General features: G+C 57.9%; 1 protein-coding gene and 1 long non-coding RNA gene across 2 annotated transcripts; one reads left to right on the top strand and one right to left on the bottom strand.

The window, feature by feature from the left end:
- Window positions 1–702: 702 nt before the first annotated feature.
- PSMG4 (proteasome assembly chaperone 4) lies at window positions 703–9,011 on the bottom strand. The gene is made up of 4 exons (XM_032462416.1): window positions 8,931–9,011; window positions 7,696–8,429; window positions 3,517–3,592; window positions 703–892 (listed from the first exon to the last, which is right to left on the bottom strand). Exons 2-4 carry the CDS (start codon window positions 8,233–8,235, stop codon window positions 771–773), a joined length of 738 nt encoding a protein of 245 aa, XP_032318307.1. The 5' UTR covers window positions 8,236–8,429; window positions 8,931–9,011; the 3' UTR covers window positions 703–770.
- A 1,205-nt stretch (window positions 9,012–10,216) lies between these two features.
- On the top strand, window positions 10,217–14,153 carry LOC116658156. Its single transcript, XR_004313342.1, has 3 exons — window positions 10,217–12,097; window positions 12,344–13,344; window positions 13,853–14,153. It is a non-coding gene; the product is annotated as an uncharacterized LOC116658156 (long non-coding RNA).
- Window positions 14,154–16,246: the final 2,093 nt, after the last annotated feature.

Here is a 16,246-nt window from a genome sequence, read left to right as displayed (position 1 = left end):
TGTCACTGCAGGAAACGTGTTACAGGGCCTGAAACTAACAGCCTCTCGTGACAAAAGGGGTCCAGGTGGACCCCAAAGGTCAGAGTCCTTTGCCAGAGGCCCTCACCTCGCCGGTGCTGAGGGGACCTTCCAACCCTACAGAGCCTGGCCCCCTGCCGTCTGAGTCCAGGGAGGGGAATCTGAAAAAGCTCCCCCAGGGATTCGACCAGAAGCCAACGTATCAGACAGACTGGCCTCCACCTCAAGGGGCAGCCAGAAAGAGGCCAAGGACAGACACGGCCATGTGGAGGCCCGGGACTGGGAGAGAAGAGGAGGGAAAGCCACGGTGGCAGGGAGCACGGAGGGGAGCGGGTAAAACCATAGCGTCTCGGCTGCCCCGGCGCTCAGGGTCCCCAGAGCACGTCTGACAAGAGCCCAGTGAGGGGGGGCCCCTCCCCTACAGCGAGGAGACAGGCCCAGAGGAGGGAGAGACCTGGGGAGCAGGGTGGACGCGGATCCCCCAGGACGGACCTGGCACAGTCGTTACACTTCCTCTCGGGGAATGAGTGGCCCTGTCACCCCACAATTCCCACGGGGACCATGGCATCTGCCCTCCACGCTCACCTCTCCCAGGACCCAGGGGAGCCTTCCCTGACCCCGAGAGGGGCAGGAGGAGGAGAGACCCACCCAGGAAAACAAGCCGAGACGCAGGAACCCGAAGAGGGCAGTGAGAGCTCCAGTCCATTTATTTAAGCCTCTGCTCGAGCCAGGCCCCCGCTGCCGCCCCGCAGCTAGAACTTCTCTGGAAAGGCCTCCATCTCCTCCTTGATCCTGTTCTCCACCAGGAACGCGAAGCTGCTGTCTGTGTTCTGCAGGTTATAGCTCACAAACACCTGCTTGCTGGTCTTCCTGGCTAAAAAGAGAAAGCACGTTTTCACAGCGAGCCGACGAAGGCCTGGAAGAAGGTGGGGGGCTTCTCGGGGAGAGGACCACCCCAGTGTCCGAGGCTCCACGGACAGCTGTGCAAACGCAGACGACAGGCACAGGGACCCCCCTCGTCCCCGAGAAGCGGTTCTGACAGCGTGATCCCCGGCCCCACGGGGTTTGTGCACGGCCCTCGGGGACCCAGCACCAGCGTCTGAGGCCCACCACTCTGCACACAGGACCGGCTGGTGGTTCTGCTTTCTAAATACACAGATAACGTCCAAGCAGTAAAAATAAAATATTACAGTCCCCCTTCAGTACTGCCCTGCCAGCCCCAGCCTCCTCCCAGAGGAGACCCTACACGTGTCCTGAGTGTGTGCAGACATGTGCACGCACACACACAGGTTTAACTTTCAACCTGACGCCAAGCACGCGTCCCGGCCCCTTGCTACAGAGCCACCAACAGATGAACTGCTCCAACCACAAAACCGAGCACAGCTCCGTGGCCAGAACCGGACAGCAGGACGGCGTCCTGAAGGTGGGCCGGCGGGGCCTGAGCCACTGAACTAGCCACACAGAGCCAGCCCCCTCCCTGGGCTCCCCCCACAGACACCCCCCAGTCCCACCGTCAGAGGCAGAGGGTGGGGAGGGGCAGGGAGGGAAGCTGGGCCGGCCAGTCACAGCTGCTCCGCCTCCCGCGCTCAGTGGTCAGAAAGTCCCTGTTCCGGGCGGCCACTGATTCCCGTGGCACCCCCTGCTAAGACAGGGCCCCACAGGGAGCAGAGCCACACAGGGCAGGGGGCCTCGTCCACACTGAAGCCCCCCTGCGCCTCCAGGTCGTTCACCTCTCTACATGAGACACTGTCTTGGGACACCTGTCTCTCCTCACCATCCAGACAACTCACAATAGGGAATGATGGATTTCCAACTGCAAGGTCCCGCCCCAAGCTCCAGGTGGCCACACAGCCCTCTGTGATCTCAGCACACACGTCTCCGGCCCCCCAGGGTGCCGGCACCTCACCCCATGCGCCCGTCCCTGCTGGCCAGTGGCCGGGGCTGCTGGGTTTGCTGATACAGGCAAGTGGGACCCTCCATTAATATCTTTCATAAGGTAGAAAGCACCTTGGCCTATGTTCTGCTTCAACTCAAGTAAATTACAAATTGATGCAAACCGCGAGAGAAAATGTTCATTAAAAAGAGCCCCAACATTTGCATAAAACTCAACAAAAAAAGGAAAGACCCGAGTTTTTTGCATACAAACTGGCCTCCGTCCTCGGACGGCCCCCGAGAGCACATCCTGGTCACTGAACAACCAGCTTATCTGCAGCTCATCAGACGCGCTCCAGCCGCCCTCCTCCACCCGACTGTCGCCCACACTGCAGGGACCCGCCTGGTCCCAGCTCTGCAAACAGGCAGCCTCCCTCTTCACCTGCCTGGCACCCAGGACTCTGCCTACTGCGGATGTCACCCCAAAACATGGGCAAATCCACAGTGAGGCAAAGGGGTGTCACCTCTTATCACTTCCACGTGATTCAGGTAGCAGTTCAACAGCGTTAGCGGAGAAGGAAGGAGGCCTGGGGACCTGGGTGACGGCCGAGTGGGGGTTCTTTGAATCTGCCTTACAACTCCTCTGCAAACTTAAAACTGCTTCCTAATAGCAAGTTACCGAGGGAACTGCCTAGTCAGGTGTCTCCAAATCCAGGCTGCAGGACGAGTACAGGGACATGCCTGAAATGTGCAGCTGGCCTGGTGGTCCCCCCCGCCGCGCACACACCTCAGCATGGCCTGGCCGGGACGCCCTGCCCTCCACACACTGCCGGTGCCCCGGCACTGTGTGGCTGTGCGTCTACGTGTGTGTGTCCCAGGGGACGGGCACACAGACTCCTACTCCCCAGGGATCAGGCTGACAGAATTGTCGCCACAACTAAAACATGCGCTCCTCAAAATCAGGGCGGGGCCTCAGCACTGCACCCCTGCCAGGACATGGGGCTCTGAGAGCGGCTGCGACACGCGTGAACTTGCAGACCAAACGGGGGGCAAGGCTGCCCAACCATTCGAGGTCCCTGGTGCCACCTGGGTAGTGTGCACAGCCAAGGGCCGCACACCTGCCGGCCTCCCTGAACCACCAGGCATCTGCAGTACAGGGGAGGCTGCGGTCCTCAACCTCGGGCTCCTGCTCGACGGCCCCTCAAAGCCATACTCAGGCAGGCTGGTCTCCCTTCTGAGCTCAGACGGACATCACGTGCGGTGACGGGCAGTCTTTCCAGCTCCACGGGCCCCACCAAGTCCCCAGGAGGCCCAGGGCTGCCCGCTGGGTACCATGGGCATCACTCACCCTCTTCTCCCACGAAGGAGGGAGGAGGACAATCCCAGTCACTCATAGGCTAGGACGGCAGCCAAGGCGTGACATGGGAGCACGCAGGCCCTGAGACGTGGCGCAGCGGTGGTACCACATCATCTTGGAAAAGACCAGTGGAAGGAGCCTGGGCTGCCCTGCATGACAGGGGTTCACCTCCCAGATCCAGCCTCTTCCTCCCATAGTGACCCACCTCCCGGCCCCACCGAACAGCAAGGTCCCCACCCGCCACTCCAGCAGCCCCGGCGGGTACGTACCTAAGCGCTGGGCAAGGCCGGTGGACGTCGTGTCGGACGTGTCTCCAAAGAGGGCGGTGGACACGGGGATGGGGTCCTGAAAGGACAACAAAGAGCATGGTGCTTCTCCACCTGCACCTGCAGCTGCAGCTGCGAACAACCAGCCAAGCCCCCACGGCCCCAGCTCTTCCCGAGGCAGTGGTAGGGCGAGAGCTCCGGGTGTCTGGGTCAACGGCCAGGCGGGTGACCCTCTGATGCAGACAAGGTGACCTCGGGGAGAGATGAAGAGAAGTCCCTGGGAGCTGGCATCACAGGGCTGCTCCAAGATCCCAGCACTTCTCTTAGTGCCACAAACTCCAAGGCAGGCTGAGGTGCAGCATCTTGACTGAGAGGGACGGGACCCAGTCATCGCAGCCACAGGGAGCCCGGGTGCCAAGTGCCTCCTGCCCACTTGCCCCCGAGGCAGCTGCCAGCGAGCAGCAGGACCCCAATCCCCTCATCTGTGCCTAGAAGAGAATGCACCCTTTCCCTCGATGGCGTCTGGGCTCTTGACGGCCAACCCTGTGACACTGCAAAAGGATGCCAGCCATCAGCGTCCAGACAAATACACAAACTTCTCAGCTCGCCTGGCCAGGCCTCATTTCAGACAAGCAGCAGTGAAACGAAGGCTGAATATACGTGGCCCCTCTGTCACCTACAGTGATCTGACTTCCAGTCACTCTGGGAGTGAGCCCCCTCACGTTAAAAAGGTCCAGCTCAAAAGAAAAAACTCACTAACTTACAACATAGCCAAGTCACTTTTATGAAAAGACACAGGCTTGGTACAGAAGTCAGGGAGACTTGGAAGTGGCAAGGTTTTAGAGGGATGAGCCCTGGGTCAGAGGCCCTGGGGTACAGTGTCCCCACTGTCCCACGGGGACAGGTGAACTGAGCACTACTAGGTGCCAGCCGCTGAGCAGAGCACAGGCCAGAGACCGCCCCCACCCCCAGGGCTCAAAGCCTCTTCAACTCAAGACAGAATTTGCTCAGATCTATAAAAGACAAGCCAAAACACAGGATAAGAATGAAAGCATTTCCTGAAAGCTTTCCTGTTAAAACATGCAAAAATAAGATCTTATTTAATGAATCTGATGTTTACAGATCTCAAGTTCCAGGTTTAGCTGTATGTTAATAGTATTGACAGTCAAAAAAAAACAAGTATTGACAGTTAAACCTCCTGAAGATAGAAACATATACTTGAACAGGGTGATCTTTTTCCACCAAAAACAAAACAACTAAGAACTCCACACTGTCACCCTCCTTAATCCTTATTTTCAAAGTCGTTCTGTGCCAAGCCAGTCCCCGCCGGGGCAGACACGTGCCGGACGGCCCTGCTGGGGCTGGAGCAGCACCATCCACTCCCTAGAGCGGGCCAAACACTCCTGGGTCGTCTGACCCTCAGGGTCCCAACCCCACCCTCCTGGTCCCAGGCCGCCTACCCTGCGGGGACCCCGTGTGATCTGAGTTCTGCAGACCCTCCTGGCAGTGACAGACCTGCGCAGTGCAGGGCAGGCGGCCGGAGGAGCTGGGCGTGCGGTTCCCTTCCACACACTCTTGCCACCCATGTAGGGGCCTGGGGGAGGGAGAGCTCACAGACCCCATGGGGCCATCCCCACACATGGGACGGCAAACTTTGCTAGGAAGGGCCAGACAGTAAAGAGTTCAGCTTTTCTGGGCCACAAGGTCCAGCTACAGCTGCTCAAGTTTGCCATCCAACTACAACGCTGCAGCAGACACGACTGACCCGGTGGGCATAGCTGTGTTCTGATCAAACTCATCACGAAGCCCACGGCAGGCCCGCCTACAGGCCAGTCTGCTGAGCCTCGTTCCACGGGGATCTGGGGTTTCCTGCCTTAAGCTGTGGCCTGGCCCTCGGGCCGTGGAGATCAGTGCCCAAGCGCACAGTGGGGCCCGTCGGGACCGGCCTTTTCCTTCTCTTGCCCCATCTTGGTGAAGTGTGGCTTTCCCGCTGAGATGACACACCCTCCCAGGAGTGATGACTGCCAAGCAGTCAGACCACTGACGCGGCCCACAGGAAGAGCCGTGAGACAGGCAATGGCATGCCTGGTCTCACCAACAAGCAGTCCTGGGCCCCTCGTGGCCCACAGCCCTGCCCAAAGCCTGTGACCACAGCCTTAGGACTGGGGAGTGAGGGGACGGTGGCTCCCAGGGCACCAGGACCTGCAAACACATAGCCTCCTTCGTCACCCCTCCCCCTCCGGCCGCCACACCCACCCAGTGGAATCACCTGGAACAGCCACCTGCCCAAAGGCCCACCTGCCAGCTCCCACCAGAAAGGAAGGAAGAGACAACAGGCCCAGGAAGAGAAGAGCGAGAAGGGAAAGGGCGGAAGAGAGGCCGGGGGAGGGCGTGCAGAGTCCGGCTCAGGGGCTGTCTCCTTCTGAAGCTGTGCCCAGGTTCTGCCTGATGACCTCTCACCTCCCCTCACCCTGCAGGCGCCCATCCCTGAGGGCACTCCTGCCTGCCCAGCTGGCTACCCGTTACCGGCAGTCCCCACACACCGGAGTTCCCTGAGAGGCCTCCGTCCCACTCCAACGAGGGTTTAGTGAGCAGTTTGTCAGGCACCAGGGAGACAAAAACCCAGAGAACAGACAGGCCCCACCCCCGGCACGGATGCGGTTGGGAGACCATAAACTGCAGAGGGAGCAGCAGCCTGGCCTGCTGGAGTGGCCAAGAGGGGCAAGAGGGCGTGAGGACAGCGGGGCAGGGGCGCCCCACCAGGTGACAGGGCCTGGAGGTCAATGCAGTCTCTGGACTGTGCTCCGAATTCCTCTCTCAGAACATCTGAGCAGAAAGATGACAATACTGACTGCCCGTGGAGAACGGGCCATAGGGCAGTGCTGAGGGCTGAGCCACGTCCTCCGAAAGGCAGGTCCAGGTCCTAACCCCCAGCACCTGGGCAGGTGACTTTCTTTGGAAATAGTCTTTGCAGATGTAATTGAGACGTAAGTTGAGATGAGACAGACTCTTCCTCTAACAGGACTGGTGTCCTTAGAAGAAGGGAAGAGACAGAGGCACAGGGAGAAGGCCTGTGACATGGGCAGCACGATAGGGGTGACGAGGCTGCCAGTCAAGGAACACCAAGGACTGCCAGCAGCAGCAGAAGCCCAGAGACGGAGATGACCTCTCCCCCAGAGCCTCCGCGAGGAACCAGGCCTGCCAACACCCCGATTCAGACTTCGGGCCTCCAGAACGGGGAGGGAATCGATCACTGTTGTTTAAAGCCTCCCAGTCTGTGGCACTTCGTTACAGCAGCTCTGAGAAACCCGTTCAGGCAGCAAAGGGGGCATCAGCCAGGGAGGAGAGATGGGTGGGCTTGGCCCAGGTGGCAGGTGAGAAGTGGCTGGATTCTGCACCTTCTGCTGAGAGCAGTGCCCGCTGCTTCACTGACGCTGGGCGGGCGTGTTAACTGTGGGAGGATCCAAGAATGCCCCTACAAGAGGGACAGACCTGCTGTAACAGAGGGGCTGGCTGCGGGAGGAGCAGGTGTGCCGAGAGTTTGGTCTTGAAAGTCTAGTAAGAGATGCCTGTTAGACTTCCCAGTGAGGCACACAAATGGAGAGACAGGAAAGAGATCCCTGCTGGACATGTAAAAAGATGAGGTCAATGTTGAGCCGGCAAGAAAAAAAGGGGGCAGCTGCCACCCCCCAGGGCGAGTGTGACCGGATACGAGGTAGCCCCTGGCCACTCCAAACACTGCAATGGGGATGGAGAACCAGCTGGGCGGCCGGGGCCAAGCGCTGGCCGGACGCAGCCCCCGACCGACCCCAGTCCGCTGGGACATCACAGGAAGGGCCCCAAGCACCCCCTCCCCAAGCCCAGGAGAAACCTGGGGGCCACCAAGTCAACTGTCTCCCAGGCGTGCACCGGGTGGGCACGAAAAGCGCGCCTGAGGCCCCCGCTGGCACCCCCACTGCCCAGAGCCCTCGGTCACCGTCCCACCCAGACCCCCACCCCCACCGGCCGGCCTCAGGGACCCCCACCCCTCAACCCGCGTCCTCCCACCCTCCCCGTCCCTCTCGCCGCCCCTCTCGCCGCCGCTCCGGGACCGGGCCCCCCGCCCCTTCCCTCCTCCCTCCTCCCTCGCCCCCTCCCCCCACCCGGCCCCCTCCCCTCGCCCCCCGCCCTCCCCGCACTCACGTAGCGGGTGCACATGGCCACGGCGAGGTTGCGCAGGTGCGGCGTGACCCCCACCCACAGGAACAGCGAGTCCGTCAGCCGCATGACGTGGAAGTGGACGAGCTGCTCCCACAGCCTGGCGCTGAAGTTGTGCAGGGAGACGTCCCCGCTCGCGGCGGCGGCCCGCGGCCCCTCCATCCCGCCCGCTGGGCTGGCCGCACGCGCCGAACCCGCTCTCCGCCGCCGTCGCCAGACCCGAGCAGGCGAGCGCCGAGACGCCGAGCGCGCCTTTGCTTTCGATTCCGGTGGGTGGGGCCTGGTGGTGGGCGGGGCTTTCCGGGGAAGGGCGACGCCCAGGCGGGACGCCGGAGGGGCGGGTCTTGTCCGGGGAGGGGCGGGGCCGGGCTGCGCGGCTGAGGCGTGAATCCAGTCCCCGCTGCGCGGTGCCCCGGCCTCTCCCGCGCTCCAGTCCCGCCTCGCGCGCGCGGGGAAAACCCGCCCTGGTGTCGGGCGGGCTGGGCCGGCGTCCTCACTGAGGGCAGCAGGGACGTGCCGGAGCATCCTCCCGAGTGGAGACGCGCCGCCCAGGAAAGATGAGTGCTGCTGAGTCCATGCCGCGGGCACTCGGAGCAGCCGCCTCCATCAAGCAGTGCTTGGTTAGGGTTAAGGAAATCCACCTGCCCCCGGCAGCGCCGTAACTGTAGGAAGCCCTGAATGCAGGTGGCGTGAGAATGACAACGATATTGGGAAGAGCTCTGAAAACGAAAATTGAGTAGACCGAGTTGTGGGAGGGGCGGGCTAGCGGGCCGCTGGACTCAGACCCTCTGAGCTGATGTCCTGCACAAGCGTGGGCCTTGGCTAACCTTTTAACCTCTTTGAGACTCAGTCTCCCCACCTGCAAAATGGACGTAAGAGCAGGTGCCTCCCAGAGAAGCGGGAAGGAAGCAGGGTGAAAGGGGCCTTGAATTGTAGTCACTCTGGGACAACAGAGTAACTCAGTTGACGTTAGAAAGTCTTCTGTGTGTTGAGAGAATGTTTCTGGTAAAAGTACACAGCGCCCATTTTTGCCAGATTCTGTTACAATTGACTCTTGGGTTTTACCTTGGAACACTCAGAATTCTTTGCAGGGGCCTCTGGTAGTTAACTGCCCTCCCCTCTTCCTTAGACCTGCTACAGAAGCTGAGCTTGACCACCTGGAACCCTGCTGGAAACCCTCGCTCTGTAATCATGTGATTGGCCCAAATCGTTTTTCTCACCTCGCTTCCATCAGGTGTCTGGAGCCACGTGTAGCCACATTGTAATCTCCGAGTGTCCTACAGGCAAGGTCCCCAGTGGTTCTGTGTGCAAAATAAAAAGGCCTCAGTGACCCGTGTGCGGAGGGGAGAATTATCAGACTTCTGCTTTTTAAACCTCTAAAAGGTCTAGGTTGACTAAATTGACATTTAAGACACTATTGTTAAAAGTTTGCTCTATTCGCTAATTGTCAATGATCATCATATACTTAATTTTCAGGTCAGCATTTTTTAACAGCTTTATTAAGGTATAATTAACATACAGTAACTGCACTATGTAGAGTATACAAAGTTGTGACATGTTTACAGGCCGTGAAACCATCACCACATTCAAGGAATGTATGCATCCATCACCACCCCCATCCCGAGGCTTCCTCAAGCCCCCGTAACCCTCCCTGCCCGCCACCAAACTCTGCACTGCACTTGGTCACTGCAGAGTAGTTTGCATTTTCTAGACTTTTATTATAAATGGAATGTACAGTATGTACAATTTTGGGTCTGCCTTTTCATGCATCATAATTATTTTGAGATTCATCCAGGTTGTTGCACATGAGTGCCGTTCATTCCTGCTTAGTGACAGGCAGGTGCCCTGGCTTGTTTATTCCTCACATGATGTTCTTTGGGGCTGTTTTCAGTTTGGAGATATTGGAGTCAATCTGCTATGAACACACATGTACAAGTAAGTCTCTGGATGGACATATGTTTTCATTTTTTGTAGTTAAATACCTACCAGTAAACTGGCTTCTCATGGTAGTTGTATGTGTAAGTTTTTTTAAAAATTTTAAACAACTTTACTGTAATATAATTTCTGTAAACTACACACATTTCAGATGTACAATTTGATGAATTTTTATAGATGTATGTACCAATGAAACCACCACCACAATCAAGATACCTAACATTCCCATCACTCCCCAAGGGGTGCAAATCTCGAACTCCCAATTTGTCCCTTCCCACCCCCTCTATACCCCAGTAACCATAAGTTTGTTCTCTATGTCTGTGAGTCTGTTTCTGTGTTGTAAATCAGTTCATCTGTGTCTTTTTTTAACTTTTTAAGAACCTGACAGACTGTTTTCCACAGTGACTGTACCGTTGAACACACTCCCATCAGCAGCATGAGAGAGTTCTGAGTCCCACACACCCTCATCAAACAGCCAGGACAGTATCAGTCTTTTTCATTGTAGCCATTCTAAGGGGTCTCTCGGGGTGGTTTTAATTTGCATTTGCAGGAGAAACCTTTGTGACCTTTAATTAGACAAAGATTCCATAATAAAACACCAAAAGCGTGATGCATAAAGGGGTAAATTGATAAACTGGACTAACGGAGCCGAAAATGTCACACACACATCAACTCGAATACCTTCTAATGTTTTGTCTCCTTAGAAAACAAAAGCCATTTTTAAAACAGAGAGTTTATCTCTAAAGAATCTTCGAGAATTATCTGGGGAAACTCAGGCAGTTAGCCAACACCCTGTTGCCGCGGGGTCCTCCCCCCAACCCACCTGCGTGCTCCTCTGCGGGGCGAGCCGCGGTACCCAGCAGGCACAGCTCACGGCCTCCAGGCCCTGCACCATCAGCTGCCACTCAAACACTGCACTGCGGTCCCCAGACGCGTCCTCTCACTTACCTCGAGGACTGTTCTCCACAAGCCCAAACCCTACCCCAGCCCAAGTTCAGCAGACGACCCAGCTTCTGATTTTACAAAGAAAATACAGGTTGTCAGGCTCCACCTCCCCAGCTCCTTGTCGCTCCACTCAAACCCTAACCTTCGCGCGACCCCATTCTTAACCTCCTTCCCCTCATTAATTGAGAGGTGCCCCTCCCCCACGTCGTCAGGGACCCACTCCATCAACCGTGGTGGTGGCTTCCCCAAGACTCTCAGATCTGCATGGAAACTTCCCTCTCCCTTTGCCCCATCCTACGTCTTCTCCCTCCCTTCCATGGTGCTTCTCTCATAAATGTTCAGACTAAGCTCTCTGGTTTGCTTTCTACAGAACCCAACCTGGGACAGCTCCTTCTGTGGCCTGTTTCAGCTCACCTGACACTCTCCCTGGGCAGCTTCATCCACGGCCATGATTTTGCGCATCACCCACTCTCTAAAGCATGAGTCTACAGCCAGCCTGGCTCTTCTTCTCATCCAAGCCCAGCTGCCTACCGGCCAACACTCCTAACTGTCCCCAAGCACCTGGACCCTCAGTGCATCCACACCTGAACTCATCCTCTCAGCCATCCGCTCAGGCTGCCCCCAGCCCTCTCCCTACATTGGTGAATGCGCACCTGTCACGCCCTTTCCGCAAAACACAAACTCAGGAATTGTCCCTGCTTCTGCAGACCTGCCGCCCGCAGACGCCTTCCCACGCCTGTCCGGCCCGCCGCCCTGGGGCAGACCCGCCTTCTCTCACCTGGGTGCTGCTGGAGCACCCTGACTGGACTGGCTTCCTGCTGTCTGCTTCACTGGCTCCCAGTTTGTCTTTCTCACCGTCACAGAGAGATCTACTGAATGGACAGGCCCACCCACGTTACTCCCCCTAGTGAAACAGGCTTCTTCAATGAATTTTAGCCTGCACACCTTGGCAGACCCCCAGCTGCTGGTCTCCCTCGTGTCCCTCCTCCCCTCACCTCCCTACTTTGTGCTCTGGAGACACTGAGCTCCACGAGGCAGCAGAACCACCCCCTCCGTTTGCCCTGTGCTCCATCCAGTGAATGCAGTGACCCCGCCCCCGTCCTGACTTTCCTGCAGGAGAAACCCCTCGACCGGGGGTTCGCCCCAACTCTGCCCCTTAGGGAAGCCTTCCCTGCCTCGGCTGAGCAGGCTGCAGCTTCTCCTGGCCTTCCTTCAGTTTTAACCCCCACAGAGCAATCATGTCATGTAACCTTTCCAGGCCCATCTTCCTTCTGAGGCAGCTCCTGCAGGGCAGCTACGGGGTGTTTCATCTTCAGTGTGGTACCCGGCCGGGGCCCTGCCTGTAGGAGGCCACAGGGAACTCCTCAGGGCTGCAGCTCCCGGACTAGCCCACCACTGATTAGCCCGGGGCCTCTCCGCTGGGTCTGTTATCCTAGCTGTAAATCAAGAAGACTGGCTTCAACCATCTCCAAGGTGCCTTCCAGGGCCAGCACCCTATGAAGATCAGGTAAGAACGTAGACCCGGAACAAGATCCCTCAGTCCGCCCTGAGCAGGGGTGTGATTCCGCAGGGGGCCGCTGGGCGGCAGGTGGGAAGGAAGTGGGCTCCGTGCCCTGCAGCCTGGGCTTTTGCAAAGCGAATGGGGAGGCTCCGGATTCCTATCCTCAACTCAGAAACTCTGTCAGGGCCAGTCTTTTGTCTCAACTCCGCAGTTTTAGAACGCTCAGGTGAAACAGTGCATCCCGTTTCTCAGGTAGCCCACAGATGCAAAAGCACCAGCAGGAGGCTGCGAAAGAAGCCAGCCTACCAGCTGTCCGCTTGAAGCAAGGGCGGGACCCTGGTGGTATGATTGATCCCTCTCCTCTTTCTGCCACCACTTTGGGTTGTGAGCCTTTGTCTGGTGTGAATCTCATTCGGAACCAAGAACTATGGGATTTTAGATGATGGATAAGAGAACTGCCCGTGGGGAGGACGCCTGTCAGCTCCCTTCCAGGCGAAGGTGAGTCCTAGGTTCATCGCATGCACCACCTGGAGATGCAGCTGCCCGCCCCGTGCATTCACGGTGCGTTCATGGTACCAGTGAATCTCAGGAGCATCCAGGATGTTTACAGCATCATAAGAGTCTCTCATGAGATCCTTGGGCCTTTAACCCAAAATCAGACCCAAACTCTGTTACAAGCCATGGTTGACAATGCGGTATTCGGGTTAGTAGTAGACCACCTTATGCTATGATCATGTCTTAGCCCTGAAATGGTCCATATGGTCCCTCAGGGACCCCCAGCTGCCACCTTGGTCACAGCAGCAGAAGCGGAAGCTGCAGTCTTGGGTCCATCCTTTTGATGCTTGGACTGAAAAGTGACCCATCACATCCTATCATAGCCCAATTGCCAGAAATAGTCACCTGTCACTGCTTACCCACCAGAGGGCTGAAGGGGAGGGGGAGATTGGGTCCAAATGTGGACACAGGCAGAATTTTGATGAGCACCACTGTGCTGCCACAGTGACAAAACAAGTCATGATTTACTGAGAGTTACCACGTCTGCCAACCAGCGTTTGTCCAGATTTTCCAGTGGCCTGAGGTCAGGAGGTGCTGCCCAAAGCTGTGTTCCCCCAACAAGTGGCTAAACTCTTTGAGTCTTTTTCTGACCTGAAGAGCATATGATCACCCACATCCTGCTGCAGATCTGTTCCTCCCACCAAATCTTCTCCAACTGACCCATTGAGTCCACTTCCGTCCCATGACTGTGGATGGAGGTAAGCCCTCCACTGGCGCCCTGGCCCCTCCTCTCCCCCCAGGACGGCACCCAGCAGCCTGCAACTCTCTCCTGCGTCCTCGATTTTCTCCTCCCCGGTAGACTGTTCCCACCGGCACGCAGGCGTGATCTCTAAACATCTTTGTCTCCCTCATTGACTGTGATCACCCCCTACCCCATGCCTGCAATTCCACACCCTTTCTCTCCTGAACTCACTCCGTCAGGCTGCCTTCCCATCACTGGGCGCTCCCACCGAGACCACCAAAGACCTCGGGTGTCAGAGCCGCAGCCTGACGCAGGCTCCTCCTGTTCGGGGCTGCCTCCTCCCATCAGCCCCCCTGTCAGGCTCCCCCGCTGGTCCTGGGCCACAGTCCCAGCCTCCCCTGAAGTGCTCCAGGGTCCACCTGCTCCTCCAACCGCTCTCCCTGCCAGGGGCCCCACCCCCTCCACCCAAGCCCATGGCTTCTGTTCCTTCTGCACACTGATTTCTCCCAAATTTGTGTCTCCAGAGCCAATCCCCTTCCTGCGCTCCAAACCGGTAAGGTCAGCGGCCCCCTCCATCTGAACATGCCCAGAAACCAACAGCTGCGCCGGGGTCCCCCAGGAAGCGCGCCTCCCACGGTCTCCTCTGTGGAATGTGCCCCTGATTTGGGGGGTTCAGGCGTCTTCTCACACCTGCACCTCCTTCATCAGCAAGTCCCGCTGGCTCCGTCCATCACCTCCGCCATCACCTCCCAGTCTGGACTCATGCTAACCTTCTAAATGGCCTCCCTGCCTCCACCCTCACCCTCTTACCACCTACCCTCAACATAAAAGAGTGATTCCTTTGAAACAGCTTTCCTCTGACCTCATTTTTGAAATAGAAGGATTAGATTTTCAAACCAAAATTGCCTAATATGAGCAGCCTGTTTCCAGGGAAGACTTCTAGAATGTTCGCCTTTCTTGGGGCTATCAGAACCATTCCCATTTTTGTCTAATTTTTCCTATCAGGCCTCGAACCCCCCAGAGGCTAGTATTCCCAGTGCATGGACCTCCTCCCCACCCTCCCCCGCCTCCTCGCCCCAGCAGCCCCCCACTCGCTCGTCACAAGTGCAGACAAAGTATTTTTGCTGGTAGCAGCTGTCCCACGGCATTTCTTAGTGCCCAAAGGAAAACCCCTGCCCACGTTCTGATGTCATCAGGCTCTGGCACCAAAGGAAAATACGAGAATCCTATCAGTTTGCTCCAGAAACAACGTTTAAAGTGCACGGAAACCCAGGGAGTTATCAGTTGCTCACCGCCAGAATTGCCCTCCATGAGATTTTTCTAAAACTCCTTTTAAAATGTCAAGGCAGTTTCTTTACCAACTATCTTTCAATACAGCCCCGCGCCACCCAGAGGTTTATCTGCTCAGCCTCTGGGCAGACTGGGTGCCCCGCCCTCCAGGCCACAATGGAGGCTGCCGTCACTCCACCCTGGACTGGGCAACAGCCCCATTCCCCCCTCCCTTGGAGCAGGTCTGGCCTCTGTCTCTGGATGAGCCATGGGAGATGAATAAAAAGGTTCCTCCCAGCCTAGCTGGCCAGGGGAGCCCCCGGCTGGATGCACGCAGTCTCAGGGCAGGGCGAACAGGAGCCTGGGATTCAGGAGAGGAAAGCAGGAAAGGGGGCTTCCAGCAAGGGGCGTGGCTGTTCATTCCCCCCAGCCCTGCTCCCCCAGCAGCTTTTAGGACACCCCAAGCTCTGGGAAGAGGATTTCTTCTTGACCCCCAGGCAGAGACCAGAGGATAATTAACAATGGGGGGCAGGCTCGAGGCCACATTGTGGGGTGAGGCCAGGAGTTGGGGGGCAGGTTAGGCCAGGCAGGGGGCCGGGCCTGGAACGAGGGGACAATCAGGCTGAAGAAGAGAGGCACATGCGCCAGGGCCACCAAGACAGGTGGGGGCGGGCCGGGGACAGCTTGTGTCCTGGAAGTCCAGTCAGTAAGAGGGGGTCACACATTGGGGACCCTCATATTATCCAGGTTGAGTCTCATAAAAACCCCGAGTGGCTGTGTCGACATTCATATTTTCAAACAAGGAAATGAAGCCCCAGAACAGACAAGGGGCCCTGAAAGCACCTGGGTGCTTCCAGCGGAGGTGGGCCTCCATCCTGGAAGCCAGGCAGCCGGTATGCAGGGCAAGGAGCCAGGGTGGAGGGAACACACGGGCTTCGGGGGTGGGGGCGCTTCCACACCGCCTCCCCATATCCGCTCCCGTGGCTGAACCTCCGATGAGGCCCTGATGATGCACCGGGCCTCCAGGGCCGCGTCGCCAAAGCTAGTGGGGCTTAAGTCCTCTCCCTCTGGGATCCCAATTTTTAATATTCTAATTAAGTGTGGGTCATAAGCAAACTCACACACCTGGAGGGGGTCTTTTCACGGATGGTGTGTACCCTTCGGGTAGGGAAACGTGGCTGTCCTGAGTGTGGCTGTGCTGGGGGTGACTTTAAGGCTCTGGAGCGCACCTGGGGTGGGTAAGGCACAACGACGCTCACCGAGGAAGCCAAGAAGCAACTCCGCCAGCACAGGCGATGGGGTTTACATCCCTGGGTCCAGCTCAGAGCTGAGGAGGGGCCCGCGGCCTCTGGGTGAGGCTCCTGGGGCTTGATCAGAATCCCGAGATGGCAGCCAGGGGACCGAGAACAAAAGGCTGCTTCTCCGCGTGTGTCCCTCCTGCTGAAACCGATCATGTGACGCAGAGGCCCCGCGGGAGGGAGGGGCAGGTGGGCGGGCTGCTCAGCACGTGGTGGGGTTTTTCCCGGAATGTCAAAGCCCTTTCCCCCGGGTGGCTGCCCAGACCTGGGCGGCGCGAGTCACCCCGGCCCGGCCGCTTGGCCCCTGGGCCCCCACCTCGCCCGCGGCCGGGCCTGTCCTGGGCACAAAGG

The sequence above is a fragment of the Camelus ferus genome, chromosome 20 (genome assembly GCF_009834535.1).
Source record: "Camelus ferus isolate YT-003-E chromosome 20, BCGSAC_Cfer_1.0, whole genome shotgun sequence".
Classification (NCBI taxonomy): domain Eukaryota; kingdom Metazoa; phylum Chordata; class Mammalia; order Artiodactyla; family Camelidae; genus Camelus; species Camelus ferus.
This window is presented reverse-complemented; position numbering and strand designations above follow the sequence as displayed.

Coding starts and splice junctions, on each gene's coding strand:
- PSMG4 (XM_032462416.1), bottom strand. CDS start 8,235: ATGCTCCGGCACGTCCCTGCTGCCCTCAGTGAGGACGCCGGCCCAGCC. Junction 3,593..7,695: donor TGGCCATGTGCACCCGCTAC/GTGAGTGCGGGG, acceptor TTGTCCTTTCAG/GACCCCATCCCCGTGTCCAC. Junction 893..3,516: donor CGGCCTTGCCCAGCGCTTAG/GTACGTACCCGC, acceptor TTCTCTTTTTAG/CCAGGAAGACCAGCAAGCAG.